Raw genomic sequence first — 21,707 nt, forward strand, 5'->3', positions numbered from 1 at the left:
TTAGAAACCAAACAAAGAAAACCCCACAATGGACAAAAAAATCTAAATATTAAGATATAAACCCTTTTCAGTGCACATGTTGGAGCCATAGAAGAAATACAAAGTCGAATATTATAATTAATTTTTTTACCACAGTACTGAAGCCAACATAATGCTTTCCTCGCTTGTTTTGTCAGTTTCAGGAAATGTTGGGTGATACCCGTGGCCTGTTTTACTGTAGTGAAAGGGCCATGCACAGTTACACGTGTCTGAGAGGCAGGCTATTGGTGACGTCAATCTACTTCTGCGACACCCTCGCTGTCACGCGGCAGGTGGTGTGGTTCGCTGTTCGCTGTTGCTGTTTGGATAAATTCAGCATCGTCATCAGAGACGAAAACACGCTGACCTCCATTTACCCAATTGGTAAAATTGTGCCGTCGACTTGCCAATGTCTATCGAGTACCGTTAAAGACAAGCTAAATTAAGTAACCCACATTTAGACTGTAAGAGTAATACTGTACTATTGCCATTTTATGCATCCAAGTTATACCATCATATCAATTTTACATATTACTGTACATGGATTACAGAAGATTTTTCTTATTAAAGGACTATTTTACTTTACATTATGTACATGCATGTGATTGTTATACAGCAAAAATATTGCTATTACAATATATGTTATGTTATTTTATTTTTACCAAGATTTTATATTTTTGCACATCCTAAAATAAACAGGAGCTTTTACAGATTTCAGTGCAATTCTTAAAAGCATCCGGTGCCTTTTTCCTTTGGCCTTTAGCACCATCTGCTGGTCAGTACCGTTCATACATTTTTTTATTTGATATTTTATTTGAGAATTCATATTCCAAACATACATTTTATTTTTCTGCAGTATTTATGTCAAAATTACATTCTTGATTCTGTATAGTGCTGTATATAAGGTGTTTTTTAAACTTAATGTTGCTAAGGACTCTCAAAATATGATCCTTTGTAAGGGGACCCCTTCATAAACATTTCCATCTATTTATTTTATAAAAAAAAAAAAAAAAAAAATACAATGTGTTTTAAATATAGTAAGTGTGATATTATAAAGACAGCATATTGTTTACATTGTTAAATAATTTGCTACCCTCAATCCAACATTACAGTAATGTTGGATGTTTAGACCTAAAGAGAAACATTTTCAATTAAAATTTCTTTGTGGAGCAACTTTAACAATACTTGTTTCAAAGCTTATTTCATGTTTTCATAGCAGATGAATAGAACGAGTAGGCCTACTGCCTTACAAACCACAGTGAGCAACAAATACAAATACAAACAATTCTGTATGTAAAGTATGTGACAAGAATGGAGAGCTAAACATGTAGAAACAAATGTTGAATATACATTGACCCCCTCACTGGTCTCTAAGTGTTGCCCGGTAGTCATGTTTCTCTGGTGTTCTCTGTTCTGTTATCTGTTGATTCTCTGAGCAGTAGCTCTTTGGCGAGGTCTGGCCTCCCTGCATGCGTCAGACACTGCGCCAGCATGGAGCATTTTGGAAAGGACGAGGGAAGGCCCCGCCTCCATGCTGTCAGAATATGAAAAGCTTGTTGTGAGAGGGTGTTGGGTGCGCGGAGGCGAGCAATCTGGACAGCCGAGCGTCGGAGACGGAGAGACACAACAAGACGCGCTACATCATTCTCGGTTAACTCATCACAGAGCCATGATAAGAGCTCATCTGAGAGAGAGTCTGAAAGAAGGCAAATGCAAAAAAAGGTGAAATTGCAAGCCCCTTCTTAGGGTTCACATGGGGGGCTTTGGATGCAAAGTGCAGCATCTGTGTGTGTCTGAGTGTAATATGACAAATCATGCATTGAGCTTACCTGAATATCTGTGCTGCATTACTTTTGCACTCACAGGTCGAAAGACTGTTCTTGCACCCTGAGTAATAAACAAGCAAACCATAATGGTGACACACTTATCATCACAAATCCTGCGACAAAAATGTAATGATAAATAAAAATTCCTCAAACAGTCATGTGAACCTAGTGAAACCAATCTACATTTTTCAGAATTTATCTTTAGTTTACCTTGGGCAGAGTAAGTGGCAATCGACAGACTGGATCTTCTAAAGGGCAGTCTTTAGATAAAGCTGCTGCATCACCATTCCAGACCAGATGACCTCTGGTGACCCTGAACAAACTGGCCACACCTTTGTAGTGAGGAGAGCTGTAGTTGCCAAATGGGTCGACTTCTTTTAATCTTAAATAAAGTTGTTTTTTTCTTTGGTTGTGGAATGTGATTACATGAGAATCTGTTCCTGTGTTATCTATATATGCACACAAACAAGTGAAAGTGAAAGTGACATGTTTGTCAAGTATGAAGCACATACTAGTAATGTTAGGAGTGAACACACACACTGCAAGTCGGAAACATATAATAATTAAAACTAACATCATGTAGACATTTCATTGCCATGTACCGTTGCAGGTTATGTTCCCACTGAACTTAAGAAGCAACTGTTCTCCTTCCCTCATGTAGATTTCAGATGAAGGCTCTGAAAGCCCACAGTAAGCCAGGCCCTGGAGTTCAGAAAGCTCCCAGCTGAGGTCTCTGCTTGGCAGGGTGGCCACGACCACACTGCTTGGGTCCAGAGGATCTTGATGGAGCAATATGGTGACCGAGAAGATCTTTACAGCTTCTTCCAATTCTTCAACTAAGGAGGTCGGGACGGACAATTTCATAGAGGATTGAAGCCGAAGGACAATTAACCTGAAAGATGTATGAAAAACAAAAATTTTGTTTATTTTTGTATATCGTAAATTATATTATCCCATTTTATTCTGTACCTGTCATAGTTCTCTGTTAGTTCAAAAGAGACCAGGCCGTTCTGCAAGTTCCTCACATTGACTTTATCCAGAACCTTCCAATGGTTCTCCATCCAACCCAGCACAGCCAGCTGCTCTCTACAGTCTTTAGGAGACTTAACTGAAGCACTATCAACCCTGCATCAGACAAAACACTTTGTTAGATTTAGTCCATTTGCATATACATACCTTTAAGTCAAAGAGGAGATGTGAAATGTTTGTATAATTGACCTAATCCGCTGATGGGACAGAGTGCCTGATACCAGAGCAGGTCGCTCAGAATCTTCTCCAGATCTCCTCTTGTCAGAATTTGGGGGACAGGGCAAAATAAATGTCAAAGGTCGTCTAAGTTTAAGGGTTGACGGCTGGTTTAAGTAAAGTAATGGGGTTGAGGCGAGCACAGCATGGTAGGAATCATCTTTGGATTTAAGAGATGATAAAACAGCAGCGTCCACTGGCTGAACCTTATGAGATGAAAAGTAAAGCTCATTTATGCATTTACAACCACTGCAGCACATTACACCATTCATCACAGCCAATTATCTACTGAGCACTTTATAATTTATATTTTGTAATTGTGATAAAACACTCAAAATTAGATTTATTTTTGCTTTTGGGCTCAAATTTGGGCTCAAAAGTGCTTTAAAATGAATCTAACGTTAAGAACATTAATATAATTTTTTATTATTGTTTATTTTATTATTTTATTAAATTTAATCTTAAAATAAAAATATATTTATTTTAAAGCCACAATTTGTAGATGTTCACCACTAGAGGTCACTATTACACAATAACAAAGGTGAAGCTGGTTCTCATTATGCTTCCTTGTTTCCTCGCTCTTACGTCCTACATCCTATAACCTGGACACCGATCAAGCTTTTACCATCTTGTGGGAAATCTCAATTCTTTAATTGCACTGCTAGGAGGTGAGAAACGAGGCGTTAGGAGGCTTCCTGAGGAGTTATGAGTGCGGATACATATGTGTATTCTATGCGGAAGTGTTGGCACGCATAAATCTCCTCTTCCTTCACATTGCCACGTCTTTAAACACTAATAAATGTTGGTATTAATCATTAAATTATAGTATATGTAGACTCGTTTCAGACAATATATGTTATAGTTATGTATAGGCCACGGATCTATATAAATGATAAGTGGGATTGACACATATATTAATTTTACATCACTTTTACATCACTGTCTTTGCTTTAATGTAAGGCTACTACTTGTGTATTTAACTTGATTTTTCTTGTTAAATATTTTGTGTTTTTAATGCACTTGGTAATTTATACTTATACAGATAGTGAAAAATAAGGATATGCCATTTCACATAAAGCTTTGTCTCCTCCGTCCTCACGTCTTTCCTCTTTTAGGCTGGAGCTAAGACACGAGAAAAGGAAATGAGGATGCACAAATTTTGCTAATGATGTTCATGGATAAGAAAATGAATTAAGTTTTTTTCTTTTATTTTATGTCATCATGATAAATTAGCTACAAGGCACGACAGCTGCATGTTAGATGCTGTATATCCGCCATTCGTGTTGCCATAGTTTCTACAAGTGGAAACTGAGAATAGAGCGGAAATTACAAAGGAGACACGGAACGAGACATTATTTAAAACAGGAATTTTTGGATATTTTATTACAAAAATCTTACAAATTGTGGCTTTAATTGTAAAGTATATATCAATCATTGTAGTAGCCTATTTGTTGTTCTAACCTTTCATGCTGATTTAAAATAAGATAAAAAATAAGTGGATGTATATCTTTATTGAACAAAAAACAACTCAATTTACCATGACTTGAGCAAAAACAGGCGTGGTAAAGGACCCAGGTAAGTAGTCAAGGCATATCCTAGAGTCCACACTGAGTTTAAGAGATAGTCCTGACTTAGGGATCGTAAAAGTCTCTGTTCTCAGACGGGACAGAACCGCAAACACACCCAGTGAGTACACACGTATTACTGCATATGAACCCTATGGGGACACAATGATATCATACATTAAAACATAAGCATATCCATGTCATACAAGCTACTATGATGATTAAACCTTGGGTTAAACTTTAAAAGTGTATGTTACATGTTAGACTAAAGGGTTAAAGTTTGTTACATGCAAATATCCTAAACACTGCTATACAGTAAGACGACATAAATGTAAATGCACTTTATTACAAACCCTTTGGCCTCCATAGAAACCCTCAGTAGATGTAGGGGTGACATAGCTAACTCTTTGCTCTAGGTCCACTACTTTTACTGTGAACTCTCTGTAGTTGCCACGGTAACTTGCTTGAAACGGCACAGCTACAGTGAGTGGAAAGGGACATTTGATGTTGCTGGTGTTTTCTAAGCGGATAACACTGCTGACCAGCTCCTCTGATCCTGACACCATGAGAGAACTCAAACCATCAACCACTTTGCAAGTCATGACGTCTGCAACCTCCGGTGGAGCGGTTATATAGCAGACTTGAAGAGAGGCTGAGGATCTGTCATCTGATTGGTCTTCAAGTCTGTCACCAGAAAAAAATATATTTTTAAGAAATAAAAAAAAGGCTTATTATGGGGTATGACTATCATTTTAGGCCTAGATTCAGTTGAGCTAAGTTAAAGATTGAAATGACTACATAGTTGTTCTTTAAAGAGGAAGTGGTTATGGTTATAAACCAAGACCAGCATCATTAGCTGAAAATATCAATACCCTACAGTATTTGTATCTGACCATAACTGATTACAAAACTGGGCACCTTTGAGCATACCAATATAGACTTACCCAACAGTGACTAATTCTTGCTTCCGTTCACTCTCCTCTTCTCTGCTTTCATCATTTATTTTCAGACACTTCTCAGAATCAGGTGCCATAGTTTCACACGGTAAGTCATCGCCAGTTTGCTCATCCCCAGTATGTAGAAAAGGTGACATCTCATCCCTTGCTTTTTCCAAACACACAGCACCGTTTCTCATTTGATCCAATGCAAGGCCATTTAAAAGCCCTATTGGCTGCACATTTGTAAGATGAAGATTCTGATGTGTGCTTTGCTCCAGCTGAACACTGATATCACATAATCCTGTTTTGATCTGCTCTGTTGTATCCAGAGGTTCATTCTTTTCACAACTGTTTTGGGTATTTAAGCTCCCTTCATTTACTTCAGGAAGAAATGCAGTACCAGTGTCAAGCCTCCTGCACATTACATGGAGCTGCCTCATAATAATGTGGACATCTTCCAATACATTAAGAATGACATCAGTCACCTGGTCTTGGAAAAAATGGGCACTGACAGCATCTAAAAATACACAATATACATTTTTTGCATTTAAGCAGATGCTTTTATACAAAACAACTTACTACATATTTCCTATATCCTCACAGATACCATCTGAAGTACATAAATATTTTGTAGACTATATATTTTAGTTTTAGGCTAAATCTTGAAGTTTCTTTAAGATGCATTATTTATTTATCTACATCCCATGCAGTATGCAAATACTTGCTAATCCAGGGGTTGTGCATGGTCTCCTAAACCTCTTTAATTAAAAACCTAAACATGAAGCACTTACCCACATTTGCTGCTCCCACCTGAGATTCTCCGTTTGGGGGAGTGCATGCCAAATCCAAGCACATCCTATGTTCTGTGAGAGTATTTGCTGTGCCGCAAAGTACCTCTCTCAGCAGGCACACTCTCTGGGTGTGAAGCACACAAAACTTCCTAAGAGAAAGAAAAAGCTTGGCATAAATCCCAGCTGAATCTCTATTCTCATTAAAGATTCTGTCAGGTCCTGTTTCTTCTCCAGCTTCATCTTTTTGTAAAATTTCTCTGAGTTCCTTGGCTGTTGCTTGTAAAAGGTTTAAGAGATCATTCTCTTGGGAGAATTGTAGTTGGGCAGCTTCCTCCACCATACTTTTCAAGACTGAGAGCTATGGACCAGGAGCCGAGGATTGGATTATTACAGAAATGAACAAGTATCAGAAAGTAAATTGCTGTTTTTCTCTATTCCTTCGTCCTGTGGTGACAATTTTAGCCAAGCTGTTGTCTTTGTACAACCCATCAGTATTTATCACCCCAGGCCTGTAAAGTAGGGTCGTCATGGCAAATTCAAGGCGTGACTTAACACAAAAGCGCCCCTTAGAGATGGAGGACCATAAAGAAGAGTAATGTGCACAACTGTGAATGGCCATTCTAATCTTGTGCTGCAAATACTGTTGTGGCAAAAATACTAGACGCCCCTCGCTCAGAAATTCATTTGCATTTTTTTTTATTTCAGGTGGGATTGTATTTAGAAACACCATGTATTGGTAGATTACAGTATACACAGCTGTATTGTTACATATTAACTTTGCATTATAGTATTGAAAATGTATATGACAAAAATTAACCTGTATGGAACTGGCATTATTTTTCCTGTCAGGTAAGCCCTTATCGAATTATTAAACATCTTTAAGCTTTATCGAGTTATTTAGATATATGTAAGTCTTATTATCTAATAGGCTACTGAAGATGCATGGACACGATCACAATTATATCAATTCCCCCCTCAAAAATAATACCAGTGTTTATGAAAGTTTTGTCCTTTCATGTAATATCTCTTCACATAAAATCAGAGATCCAATTCATTAAGCCTAATTTATTTACCAATGGCACTTAATAATTAATCCACGCCAGTATTATTTATTTGTAAGGTTTGCTTCTAAAACCACTTAAATGTCCTAAAATAACTAAAACAACCTAGATCCTGCCCCTACACTATTAACCACAGAAACGGAAGCACTTATTTTGGAATTTAGCACCATCACGTGGTTAAACGACCGTATTGATTTTACGTTGAACTAATGTAGTAAACGAATGATTCAGGGATCGTCGTACCCTGTGACCTGTGAATGTAAAAATACATTCTTTAATTGCATGGCTTAGCAAAAGTAATAAATAATTCCGTTAACAAAAAATGAGGCTATTTTTCAGTCCATTGTAAATGTTAGGATTTAGCGCCGCCATGTGGTCAAATGAGAGCATCGCTTTTGAGAGTATGCTTCGAGAGTATGCTTTTTTGTATGTTTAATGAACATGCAAGAAAAAAGAGAGAGAATAAAGCTCCCATGCCAGGTCCCAAAACGTTCAAAAAGATAAGTACTCAAATATTATTCACATGTTTTCAAGATTTTGTGTAATCTGGAAACCAATTTATCCTAAAGTAGTGTTGTTTTATGCACCGTTGTTGGTATGTCTTAACACATTCCTGAATCCTGCCGAATCTATTATTAGAGAGCAATCAAGTTGAAACATGCGGGAGATAGAGATAGATTTTAGATTTTACATAATCTCTGCCAATATAACCTTCCAAAGTCCAAATTGTCATGTTATTTCATTTATCTTGAATTGATTTTTTTTGCATGGTAAGTAACTTTGGACAGTTGTCGTTATGCCCCCAGTACAGGGTGGTTCAGTTAACCGGGTGAATGTGACACAGCAGGGCGGGCAGGTGCGATGGGTTGGCCCGGATGATGCGGGAAGGAAGGCGTGGAGAGCAGCGCGCCGAGGCTCGAAAGGCGGAACGGCCGTCTTTGGTGGAAGTTGCGGTATGAATGCTCACTACAGTTTACTACAGTAATAGTTGCTTAGATAACGTGTTGTCATACAGTTAGAACGACAGCGCGATATTTAAGAAAGCTTGTCCTAACCAGGAGGGTGGTTGTGGTGGTCACCGTCTGAGGTATGTTTTGAGAAAGCAGGCACTTTCTGTCCTTTTTAAACGGTTGCTTTGCTTGTTCTTAGGTGAACTTTAGCTTGTTGCGTCTGCACTCTCTTCAGTGAACGAGCACTGCTGTGCTGATGCCGTTACTTCTACTTCTATCAGTGACATACTGTACATTAAATTAGTTGGTGAAACTTCTTAAGTCATGATAACTAGGTTACAGTGACTAGTTTTATATTCAGACACTCCTTGTGTAAATACTCAAACCATCTCTGGTTTCTCTGGACTAGAGTTCACTGACCATTATAAAACGTTCATACATTCACTTCAGTAGGCAATTACGGATTCTTATGTGCCATGGTAAAGTTTGTGTCGAGTTATGTTTCAAGTTAAGTTTAGTTAACAGCGTAATATAACGTTAGATTGTAAGGGTTGTGTTTTTAATAGCTGGACTTTGATCTTAAGTGGTTGATGTTAGAACATGAAAGAGAAATGTGTGGCATGCATGACTCACCCTTGAGAAAATAACAATGCTTTTACTGTGGCATTTTACTGTGGTATTTGTAGAAAAACCATAGTAAAGACAAATTTACCATTGTCACAGTATATAGTTTACCATGATATTTGTAGATATGGTAATACAATTGGTAATCAATCCACCATTTATCCAACATGGACTATTACACTTTTACTTTGGTAAAACGTTCGCTAAGGGCAATGTATGTGCAATATACCAGTGTAAGGAAGGTATATGTCCTTGCACACACACTTAAGCACGTTTTTTGTAGTCATTCTACATACTTTAATCTAATTGGTTTACTGTGGGTGGTGTCAGGCACAGGCCTGCACGTTTATGCTTGTTATCGAGACTAATGATGGCTGTGCAACATACAGCAAGAGAATGACATTAATACCGATCCGCATAATGTAATCTAACTATTTCTTTTTGCACTGTTGGTACTCTGTTATTCAAGGAACCCATGTCTGAACTGGTAAAACATGAATGCATGTCCTTGCATGTTTAGGGGTTGTGAAAGCGTTGGTTTGTACCAAAAGCTTCGTTGATTTAATACTGTAGCTGTTTTTTTGCACACCGATTTTCAAATGCAAATAATGTGATTTGCCAAACAGTTGTGAACGTAGCCACTTTTGTTTCGTGAGTGATGTGCAGCATGACCAGGGTTCTTTTAACAAATGTTATTTAACAGATAAGGCATTATGTATTGTAATATATTAAGTTACTTATTTCAGATGATGCCTACTTGTGATGTCATTAGATATAAAGAACTTCAAATCATACTGCTAACTTCATATTACACTATTAGCAGCTAAAGCCCTTTTCATACACATATTATTGGAAATACATGAAAATGTGCCAGGGATTTGTCCGAGGATTGTTTTAATTTGGTCCATTTATACGGCTAATGATTTTCTGGAATCTGCATAAAAAATGCATATTACTAAGTCCCCATTATTAGCAATCCAGGAATCAAATCAAGGATGTGTTTTCGTGTCCACAGAAGGCACTCTGGCAATTTTTTGGCAATTTGTGAAATGGATTTAAGCCTAAATCTCATTTAGTTTAGAAATCAGCACATTGTACAGGTAAGCAACCATTTTCAAACTGTACCAGTCCAGTGCTAGTCAGCATTAATGTACCATGTAGACTAGACTGATCCCCTTAAGTTCATTTTTATTCCCTAATAGCCATCAGGTCACAACATATATCTTACTTGCTGTGTGTTGTGTTTGTTTCCATGTATTTGTCACAGTTTTTATATAAATGTTGTTGCTATTTCATATAGACGTTTTCAGCAGTAACAACGTAAACAAGCAGCTGTCAAGGTCCACACGTAACTTCCAGTAAACTCTGCTAAGAATAAATAACAACAAAGTTCTTTAAACGTAGTTTATTTACATAACAAGCAAAATAAACAACACAAAGATTACCTAGGAAACCAAAACATTTGTTATTTTCGACGAGGCATTTGTTCAAGAGATCAGTTTAGCAACTAGTCAGACCATTAAAAAAAACGAAACCGGAAATAAAGTTCGGACCCAGACGTGTATCGCGTCAGCGCACGCATGTCCGGTGAAACCGTCTATAGACTGATTAATCGGTTTTGCAGATTAATCTGAACCGATAGTTCACTGGTGAAACAATCGGCAATCAGCAAAAAATATCCATGCTGATAGTTTTTCCGAGTGTGTCCGTTGCTTTATGAAGGAATTAATTTGCTGAATAGATGCTGTATTAGCAGAGAAACAACAGCAGGAAGTTGTCGTCAAGGCTGACAGGACAATAATATTAGTAGTACCTGAAACAGTTACACAAAAATACATTATTATTATTATAATGTTTTATGTTGACCAATGACCACACATATAATATACATTCATGTCATTTGAATTTTACCTGTGGGAGTATTTCACAGAATATTAATTAATTAATACTTAATTAATATATTTCTAATTTCATGTAATTCTGCTTGTAATTACCATCAGATATAACCAAGTAACACATTTTTTATCAGACTCACAGCAAATGCTATCTGTAGCTTTAGTAAATAACCTCAATTTTATGTGTGTTTATTATGATTGCTAGAATGCCAGGTACAGCGTGCCCACTAACATACAGTTGCAGAAATAGCCTTTCTAACTATGTAGTGATGTTTTAGCTGGAATGGAAATATACACAGTGGAATGAACCATCCCACGCTGTTTGTGGTGAGGACTTTCTTAGCTTCTCTAAAACTTGACCACTCACAACTTACACCTTGCTTTTTTCATCTCTAAAGTTCCTTATTTGACAGTTTAACTGTATGCCATTTTAATTTTGCTTCAGTTGAATGGCCTTAAAAACGATGAAGGTTGGTAATTTTCATTTGTTTTCGAAGATGCAAGAGGTTGTGTTTAATAGCTCCAGTGTGTTGACTTTTGGCCAAAAGAAGAAGTCATTTATAGAAAAAGAGAAGTAGAGACCGCTGAAGATGTACTGAAAAAGCTTTTAAAGTTCTCTGAATTAGATATTTACAGAACTAGTAAAGTATTTAAACAATAATGTTATATACATTATTTAAGCATGTTTCAGATGGTTAAAATATTACTTGGAGTTTAATAATAAATTCATTATTTTTGGATGTTTCACATCTTTTATTTCTGAAACTAAAAATTCATGACCTATACACTTTATACTGTACCTGTAAGAGATTATTTGGCTTGTAGGTCAAATATTTCCCACAGATTTGATCATTATGCCATGTTAAGTGGTTAAACACAAAAAATATTTATGAAGCACTCTTGGTTTCACTTTTTTATCTGCAAGAGAATTGATTAGGAATTAGGAATAAAGACTGGCCTCGAGTCTCTGAATCAGGATGTGAATTAAAAGTATAGTGAGTATTTGAATTAGGACACATGAAGATATAATCTTTGAGAAGTTTGCATGATTTACAAGTCAAGTGATATATTATTTGAATTTGAGTGCGTATGCAATTTCATCTACATAACAGTGCAAAAAAAAGCTGTGTTGCTTTTTAGTTGGTCTCTGTATCACATAAGCGTTTTAACTGTAGCACATGTGCGCTAAAAGCATCGAGCCATTCTTTGAGATCAAGGCCATAACATGCTAATGTTATGCCGTTTTATTAACATTTTAGTGTTTTGAATGATTAAAATATCTTAATGTATATAATAATATAGAATGGCTTATTTACAAATGTTTCACTGTAAGCATCACATTTTTCTAACAAAGTTTATATTTTAGGATTAGTCACTGATGGTAATATTGGTGTGGGTAATGCAGGTTGGAATTCTGCTTGTCGATCGCAAAATATATATATTTTTTTGAATATGTAAAATATGATGTGTAATTCTGCACCGGCGTGGACTCTTGTCCCTTATTTAATTTTGGTGCATAAATCCATTCAGTTACCTTATACAAAAAAACATGATTCATTAAAAAAATATTTTTAACATTTTTAAATTTTGTGTTTTTCATGTAAAATATGATGTGGACATTTGAGCAAGAGAGCTGTGGTTCTCTAGTGTAATTATTTGGTTTTGACACCGGCAACCACACATCGTGAAGCTTCATCACACAAGTTTTTCAATACATGTTCAACATAAAATAACTTTCAAACTGAAAATAGCTAAACGCAGTTATGATCATTTACAATTTGGTTATGAACGAGAATGATAGCTGAATAGTAAAACTAAAGAGACTACCTGAAATGTGCTGTTTTGATGAATCATGAGGGCGAGTTAATTTGATATGTACAATGTTGAACAGAACTTCAAGCCATTTGTCATGCCACTGCTCCTGTCAACCTAAATACATTTGCACTATTGTTCAGTCTAAATCTCGCTGTTCTGGATTCAGATCTTTATGTCAAGTTGAATTCATTTAAGAAGTATGTCTAAAAAGTTTTTTTAATCCCAATGCAGATTTTTTTTTATTAAAGCAACACTTGATAGAAGTGTTTTTATGTGCATATATTGGGTGAATTTAGATACACTGTGATAGGTTTTAATATTGAGGTGACTGCCAGGGAATGTGTGCTTTATTCATCCTATTGTGAAGATAAGTATTCATCATAGTTTACTTTCCCCAGGGTGTGTTCCCACTTCTTTTCATCTCTGCCTGCCTCAAAGTATCCTTGTGATCCAATGCCAGCCTTTCCTCCGTACCACAGACTTTGTGACCACTGAAGACCTCTCTTTCTCATCTTCTATGGAGTCTAACCGGGAGATTACTCAGTGGTTATCCAGTCTGCATCTGCTCCACTATGCCTCCAGCTTCGCCCGGGCTGGCTACCATTCCCTGAAGGACCTCAGAGGCCTAACTGAGGAGAAGCTCCTTGAGATCGATCAAATCCCTACAGGACATCGACGAAGGATCTTAAGCAGCCTGGAGACCGTGATGGTTAAGGAAGATGGAGTTGAAGTACCAGTGAGAAGAAAGCCAATCCCAAGGCCTAGACATGTGTTTCCCAAAGATGGCCATAGAGGAACGTCTTGTCTCCATCCTCAGGGCAATGCCAAGGAAACTGCGAGGACTATTGATCATTCACCTTCCACCAGCTCTAGCTCCGCTTCTGCGCATGGCAGCAACGAATCATTGGAGAACAGCTCAGAAGAGCCCTCCTTCTATGTAGATGAACCTAATGAGATTGAGTTTCAGGGAGAAATGGTGGATAATGAAATATATGAGGAATGCCCTGTAGGTATTAGGGAACGCTCTAACCCCAGAGGAACACGTTCATTTAAACTGCGACATAGGCCTGTACCAGAGATCCCTGAACATACCTTCATACCTCCTTATGATTGGTAAGTTAATATGCAAATAGCTATTTTTTGTGTGATGTGTCAAGTTGTGAGTATACACAGTACATAAATTACAGAACAGACAGATGACAACTCCTCAATTAAATGTCTTGTATTTATATTACATTTAAATGTATGCTTCACACAGTGTCTGACGTTGCCTTTTAGCCGTGATTGTGATTATGTTCACAGTATAGCACAACATATCGTACTTTATTAAACCTCAAGTGTGTCATTTATGCACTGCTAGTGTCGATACTGCTAAGCGGCTCTGATGTGCCATTTCATTAGAGATTCTAAAAGCCCAACAGTTAAGCTGTAAATTTTATCATTAAGTGCATTTCCTGGGTAATTGAACATGTGACCTTGCTTTGCTAGCACCATGCACATCATCTGAGCTACAGGAACACATTACCTCTATTAGTACTAGGAATAATGTATGCATCAATGGTCAGTGCTTGTGCAGGCATTGAAGTGTCACGGTATGAGGGTGTGTGTGTTTTGCTAAGACTTAATTTGCAAATTTTTGATTAAATATAACTTTATATATTATAACTTTTAAGTTTTATGATGTGGATTCTGGAAACAAATGCACAAATTCTTCTCAAAACGTGTGTGCAGGAATGTGGGAGTAAACAACAATACTGACTATCCTACAATGCCTGAGGGTGCCACCTGCCCCACAAACATTCAGAAAGGTACTATGAACTTTTTGTTAACATTTTAAATGTTTTGAATTGTGCTACTTTTTTACTCCATTAAAGGATGTGTATGTGTACATTTTAGCAGCATCTATTGGTGATATTGCAAATTGCAACCAACAACTCGCCCCTCAATTTCAAAACGCATATTGTAGCCGCTGTATGAGACAACATTGGGATGAAATGCACTCTGTAGAACAGTTTGTCCATTTAAGGCTAATGTAGAAACATGACAGTGACTTCCATGTAAGTGGACCCACGGTGTATGTAGATAAAAACGGCTTATAATAAGGTAATAAAACATTACAATTCAGGTCTTACCACACTGATAATTATGGGTGTGAAGAGGAGTCCGTATTTGTTTCTGTATCTGTAACAATCTCAAAATTATTTGGGCCTATATTTGTATGCGGATGGAACCGGAAGTGAGTGGGTCTTAAACCGGAAGTTTGTCAAATTACATGAAAATGACATTTTAAATGCATTATTGCTTTTTATTATAATTATAACTTCAATAACTCTAAATATCTATTAAAATCTATTGTAATAAAAACAATAATACAAAATGTAAATAAACACATGGAAAACAAACTTGTAATTTTCATAGCCCCATACAGCTTGTGCCTATGTGCTATGCTATGCATCACTGTATAGTGTTAAAATAAACACGGATAATACTGTATATCACCTTTAAGCATTTATTGTGTCTGATTTATGTTATAAAGTTATTAAGATCGACAAGACTTGCGCTGACTAACAGATCCGAAACGCACAGACTCGCAAGTGAGCGCTAGTGTTGTAGTCAAGACCACCTAAACCGAGACCAAGTCATGACCAAGACCAAGACAGGCCGAGACCGAGACAAGACCAAGACTTTAAAGGGTCAAGACCGAGTCAAGACCAAGACAGGCCGAGACCAAGTCAAGACCAAGAACGTTGCAAGTCACTGCATTAAAACACTTATGATAAAATGTAGATTATGCATTGATTAGGCACATCTTGTCTGTGTTTGTGTGTGTGTGTGTATGCCATCAGAGAAGTTGATAAAATAATCAATGGCATTGCAGATATGTGGGAATTTATCTTTGTCTATAAGCAAATAAAAGTGAACAAACACTAAAGAGCTGAAATCAACTTAACCATTCATTCTGAACTGTCTTTCCATGGCTTGCCATCCACTTAACACAATGCAGGTGTTTTTAGTAATAAAATTAGAAAAACTGTCATTGGGAGAAACTTAAACAATGCTTAAACAATGCCAACATCATATGCCAAACCTGAATAAACTGCATAAAATTTATGATAAAAAATTAATTTGTGATGTGCCATCAGTTGTGGTCTTGACCGGTCTTGAAATAAAATTCCGAGTCCTCTTTGTCTTAGACCGAGACGAGACCGAGTAAAAATGCGGTCGATTCCAAGACGAGACCAAGACCTTTGAAAAGTGGTCTTGAGACCGAGACCGGTCTCGAGAACTACAACACTAGTGCGCGCACCAATATACACATCTACACGGAATAGTCCAAAACAACTGTTTTGACAAGAATTCACGAAAGCATAAGAAGCATTACAACAAACTTGTTGAGCTCATTATTATCTATGTACATACAGTGTTTGCGCAAACATAACTAAATGTTTTAAAACACTTTCTTATTAATCTTCATCTAAATAAATAAATAATCAAATATTCGTTTAAAATATCAATTCAATTTAATTGAAATTCATGTCATAGTAATCTTCAGTTAAAATGTTGCTTTTAAAATGTAACATTTTCATATTTTTATCTATTTACTTATTTATTTTATATTCACCTAATTGACGATAAAGCAGGCTTCAACTTGAAGTTGTCAGGATCCTGCCGGAACCTTGTCTTGTTTTAATATTTAGTCCAGTATGGCAGGGTTATGAAAGTACAAAGTTTTGTGTGGGAAATGCGTGGTTTGTATTGTGTATACTAAACCAGCCATTCCCAAACTGTGGTCCGCGGACCACTAGTGGTCCGTGAGAGTACTGCAGGTGGTCCGTGAAAAGGCAAAATAAGAATATGTATATTTTAATATACAAACTCGTTCATATTTTGGGCGAACGTGTACTGCTGCCAAATAAACGTTACTGTGAACTCATTCATTCTGGTGCCTGTGAACGGCACGCTCTCTCAGTTTAACGTCGTTCAATAGGGTGCCAGATTTGTATATTCTTCCAGGCGAAAACCCGACTCAAACACACTGTAAACAGGCCTTAATGTGTAGCGGAAAAAACACCCAATCTGGCAACACCGCCACCACTCGGTGTTCACCAGTCACGCTGCATGCGTCAACACAACAACACAGACGCTGGTGGAATTCCTGCCGCGCAACTCAAATAGTTTAACATTAAATAACATCATATTTGTCCTAAATCGTTAACGATTAACATAGGCTGCTAACGCATATTCCGGATCTTGAAATAGACTTTGACTAAGCTTACGCTATTTAACGTGCACGTGTGGTGTGCAATACCTGCGAGTTGTCATACACGCAATGCCTCGCAGCTCTTCTCGCCCGGGGTGCGACCCCCACCCAGCTAGCCTTTCAAGGTATGTGTAAGCAAATACAAAAATTAAAAGACAGTCAATGCTAATGTAAACCCTGGTTGGATAAGGATTTAAAGTTGGATATGAAGATGAAATCTGACGCATTTAGCTTCAGTGTTAAAACTGATCAAATAATTGCTGTCTGTGGTGGTTCTATATGGGCTATAATGGCAATCATTTAAAAATAATAATATGGGAAAAAATAACTATAAATTAGTTCATTTTTGGAACTGTGACCTAGTTTAACATTTTCAAATATGAACTATGAACTGAACTAGTTCATTTTAAAATTTGTGAACTGTGAACTAAACTAGTTCATGTAGAAAGTGAACTTTCCCAACACTGAGAATATGTATATAAATAATTATGATATAAGGTTAAGAAACCTGTTGTACTGATGTGATGACCAGTTATAGTTTTAGTGCTAGTAAGCCTATTTTGATGTGCAGATTAATTCAGGACTTTGTGTAGACATATTTTATAATAAGTATTATGAGGTGGTCCGCGAAAATTCTTGATTACAAATAGTGGTCCACACACACAAAAAGTTTGAAAACCCCTGTACTAAACCACGTACTGTATTTCCCGTGTCTCGTCACTTTTTACCCGCTTCCTTGCTTGTTATTGTGTTCACCTGTTGTCCTTATAAGTTTTCCCTATTTAAAGTCCTTGTGCTCTGTGTTCTGTTTACGTTTTGCTTTGTTCCTGTCATGTAGAGTTCCTGTTTTTGCTCCTGTATATTCCTGTTAAGATAAGTCTAGTTTAGTCCTGTGTGTTTATTTAGTGTTATATAGTATAGTCTAGTCCTGTTAGTGTTTAGTTTTCTTGTTGTTTGCCCCCTCGTGGGTTTTTTGTTTCTTGTTGTTTAATAAATATTCGTGTTTTTTCTATATGTGTCTGCGCTTGGGTTCGTTCACTTGAAAATTCCTGACAGAAGTAATTAAACGATCATCTGTTACCGGAGTCTGTAATTAATAACTAATATTTTATGATTAGAGTGCAGCATTTTATCAAGTTTTTCTGTGTAATTAAATAAACCAAAAATGATCATTTTTTTACAGTTGCTTTAAAAGAAGTTTGATATTTGCAGCATTTTTAAGATTTTTAAATTAATTCCAAAAAACTAGAATTTCTAAATAAGAGACGTGCAGAAAATGTCATTCATGTCATTTCACAGATTAAACTTTACTTTTACATTTACTTCACACACATATTATTCGTGCTTTAAGGGGTTTATAAATTAGGGCTGTTCCAGCAAAACGTAATTGTGTCTGGTCGAATATTTTTATGTTATTTGGATGAATTCGTTATTTGTTTTGAAGCCATGATCCGTGCCCTTCCGAATAACGTATTCGGCTTCGGACACATCCCTACTGATAATATAGTTATGAATATTTTATTGCATTTCTGTTAAAGGAATAGTCTACTCATTTTCAATATTAAAGTGTGTTATTACCTTAACTAAGAAGAGTTGATACATCCCTCTATCATCCTAGTGCGTGCACGTAAGTGTTGGAGTGCGCTGCGACACTTCGATAGCATTTAGCTTAGCCCCATTCATTCAATGGTACCACTCAGAGATAAAGTTAGAAGTGACCAAACACATCAATGTTTTTCCTATTTAAGACAAGTAGTTATACGAGCAAGTTTGGTGGTACAAAATAAAATGTAGCGCTTTTCTAAGCGGATTTAAAAGAGGAACTATATTGTATGGCGGAACAGCACTTTTGGGAGTACTTCAACTCGCCTTAAAAATCCGCTCCCCTTCTCCCTCTCATAATGGGAGAGGTAGGGTGTTACTGCGCCGAGTCGAAGTACTCCCAAAAGTGCTGTTCCGCCATACAATATAGTTCCTCTTTTAAATCCGCTTAGAAAAGCGCTACGTTTTATTTTGTACCACCAAACTTGCTCGTATAACTACTCGTCTTAAATAGGAAAAACGTTGATGTGTTTGGTCACTTCTAACTTTATCTCTGAGTGGTACCATTGAATGAATGGGGCTAAGCTAAATGATATCGAAGTGTCGCAGCGCTTACGTGCTTACGTGCACGCACTAAGATGATAGAGGGATGTATCAACTCTTCTTAGTTAAGGTAATAACATATTTTAATATTGACTATTCCTTTAAGAGATCCTTCTAAAAGTTACGCAATGCACCTTTAAAACAATAAGATCTCAAATGTACAGTGGGTCAAAGCCAGTACTGAAATCTCAGTATGAAATTTATTCACATCTCCTAATGCATGCACACGGAGAGGCCTAGTTTTCCAAACTTAACATTTTCAAAAAGTTATGCACGTCTTTGAAACAGCTTTTGGCTTTGAAATATTCCATTGTGTCCCTGTTCCGAGTGCGTCCCAGTGTGTGTAATTGCGTCCTAGAGAAATCCTAGAGGAATAGTTTGGAAATTGTTTGCGTGAGACACCGTGTGTGTTGTCGGGAATTGGGATTTATACTAAAGTCAGAAGCTCGGCTTAGGTGTAAAAGTGGTTTAATAATGCCTATGTCTACTGGATCTACAACCTAATTCTGTTTTTGCTCTCTAGGGGCTAAAATGTAATGAAAAGGTAGATGAAGTTTTAGAGAAAAAGTTCTTATAGAAAAAAAGTGTATGGTGTACTTGTGAATTAGTTTGTGGAGAAAACTTTGATAAGAAGAAAAATCAATGTCTAATCATCTTTAGATATTGTTTTAGTATCTAAACAATAAAAGTTGCATCAATGGCAGGATTCATTGTGATATACACTATGCAATTACACAGTTATCCTGTACTATATCTTTAAAGGGAAAGGACTTGCAAAGGACTTAACAGGGCAGAGATGGAAAAAGAGAGAGACAGTATATCATCTGTATTTAGAAGGTCAGCTGTTGATAATGATAAATGATGATGCTGATATGAAACGACCCCTCGGCTACTGGGTTAAGATGTGGTACAATACAGTACAGTGCTATCATAGATAACATGCTACAGTCTAGATCAAACAGCCTACAGTATGATCTTATCTAGCAGGGGGTCCTGTCTATTAGCTATATATCTATGTGTGTGTCCGTCCGGAGGGAACAGTTTGGGATTCGTGCTGCCCCTTAGTGTCTCCACAGAGATATGGTGGTCATTTGTCACCTTGACAACCAGTCACCCAAGTTGCTCCCTCTTTGGTACATTTTCCGAGCTGGATGCGCTAAAGGACAATGTGAGGGATCTCATTTTATGCTTGTACTTGTATCGTTTGCTCTTTTTTTTCTTTATCCGTGTCTCTCTTTGTCTTGCTGTTTTCTCCTTACCCTCTTCGCAAACTCTAACCACACAACCACAACACGCTTGTCATGATGATTCATTTCTGTTACAGCTTCACATCTCACGACCTTGTCACCCATTGCCCCCTATGGAGAGGTTTTTTTGTACAATTCAGCAGAAAACAAACCGGTGAGCGTTGGCACTAACCAGTTAGTGAAACTTTTCTATGTTGATTTATTGATGTATGCATCTACTTAAAGAAGTGTCCAAAAGTTTGTTGTGTTTCAACTGATTGTTTGTATTTGTTTTGGAGGATATGGACGAAGACATGATGTCCAATCAAGATAGAAAGGAGAACCTGGAGGAAAATAATTTGAGGTAATCAATGATTGAACTTGTAAAAGCTGTAATAGTCACACAGCATTAGAGTGATGTTTGTACAATAATTTTTAATAATATCTATTTGCTGTCAATTTTAAACGTTGCCCACTAAGCAAGCAATGGCCATTATTTCACATTTTAAAGGAACAGTATGTAAGAAATTTATATCAATTAATTATAAAATAGCCCTGATATGTCACTAGACATCAAGAAATCATTTTCATTTCAAATACTTATATCACTGACAACAGTGGTCCGGCCAGGATATTGTCATTTAAAAAGTGGAGTTGCAGCCCTCAACTGATGTTTATGTTGTCATTTTGTGTATTGGCCACCAGTTGTGTGATTGCAGTACCAGTTTTAGCCACAACTTTTGTGATTGCAATACCAGTTTTGGCCACAATCCTACATACTGTTCCTTTAAGTTAATTATAGACCCCATATAGTCCAGCTATAAGTAACCCACTTCTACACTTTAAAAAAGGATGTGTTATCCTATTTAACACACTATGTGTTATTTTAACACATTATGTGTTATTTTGTGTTCAAATTTAATGGGACAACACAAGATGTGTTGTTATAAAAATAACACCGAGATGTGTTATGTTTTAACAACACAAATTTTGCCTTGTTTTAGCTGTGATGTCTGGGCTGTTTGGGTGGCTGTTAGGTGTCTTTTCAATGCAAAACTGCTTGCTGGGAACCAGTGAGTCTATCAAACAGTTAATCTGGCCATGATTTTAAATAACTAAGAACCAAATTTAAAATCAAAGATGCATGCAAGTATGCAATTGAGAATAATACTTAAAAGGACATTCCACTTTTTTTTGAAAATATGCTTATTTTCCAGCTCCCCTAGAGTTAAACATTTGATTTTTACCGTTTTGGAATCCATTCAGCCTATCTCCGGGTCTGGCGCTTGCACTTTTAGCATAGCTTAGCACAATCCATTGAATCTGATTAGACCATTAGCATCGCAC

At 36.8% G+C, this 21,707-nt stretch overlaps 2 protein-coding genes across 4 annotated transcripts in view; one reads left to right on the forward strand and one right to left on the reverse strand.

Moving 5' to 3' along the window:
* Window positions 1–352: 352 nt before the first annotated feature.
* dthd1 (death domain containing 1) lies at window positions 353–6,873 on the reverse strand. The gene is made up of 10 exons (XM_065289572.2): window positions 6,384–6,873; window positions 5,599–6,109; window positions 5,008–5,338; window positions 4,627–4,806; window positions 3,063–3,295; window positions 2,814–2,969; window positions 2,447–2,736; window positions 2,055–2,293; window positions 1,848–1,905; window positions 353–1,714 (listed from the first exon to the last, which is right to left on the reverse strand). The coding sequence occupies exons 1-10, from the start codon at window positions 6,721–6,723 to the stop codon at window positions 1,407–1,409; spliced, it is 2,646 nt and encodes an 881-aa protein (XP_065145644.1). The 5' UTR covers window positions 6,724–6,873; the 3' UTR covers window positions 353–1,406.
* Window positions 6,874–8,225: 1,352 nt separating this feature from the next.
* The window catches only part of arap2 (ArfGAP with RhoGAP domain, ankyrin repeat and PH domain 2), a 112,801-nt gene continuing 99,319 nt past the window's right edge, over window positions 8,226–21,707 (forward strand). The window contains exons 1-6 of one of the 3 annotated variants that reach the window (XM_065289055.2): window positions 8,283–8,531; window positions 10,034–10,118; window positions 13,127–13,841; window positions 14,460–14,536; window positions 20,459–20,535; window positions 20,660–20,724. In XM_065289055.2, the coding sequence (XP_065145127.1) occupies window positions 13,246–13,841; window positions 14,460–14,536; window positions 20,459–20,535; window positions 20,660–20,724 (815 nt within the window). In that variant the 5' untranslated portion in view covers window positions 8,283–8,531; window positions 10,034–10,118; window positions 13,127–13,245. Of the gene's footprint in view, window positions 8,532–10,033; window positions 10,119–13,126; window positions 13,842–14,459; window positions 14,537–20,458; window positions 20,536–20,659; window positions 20,725–21,707 lie in introns of all 3 variants that reach the window. The other 2 variants (XM_065289053.1, XM_065289054.2) reach the window with 2 other exon arrangements.

This window comes from Paramisgurnus dabryanus, chromosome 2 (assembly GCF_030506205.2).
Source record: "Paramisgurnus dabryanus chromosome 2, PD_genome_1.1, whole genome shotgun sequence".
Taxonomy (NCBI): domain Eukaryota; kingdom Metazoa; phylum Chordata; class Actinopteri; order Cypriniformes; family Cobitidae; genus Paramisgurnus; species Paramisgurnus dabryanus.

Bases quoted from the DNA above. Each gene is read 5' to 3' on its own strand.
- dthd1 (XM_065289572.2), bottom strand. From the start codon at position 6,723: ATGGTGGAGGAAGCTGCCCAACTACAATTCTCCCAAGAGAATGATCTC. The intron at 3,296-4,626 runs GTAAATTGAGTT...TCATCTCATAAG, and splicing joins CTGTTTTTGCTCAAGTCATG to GTTCAGCCAGTGGACGCTGC. The intron at 2,294-2,446 runs GTACATGGCAAT...GTGCATATATAG, and splicing joins TGGGAACATAACCTGCAACG to ATAACACAGGAACAGATTCT.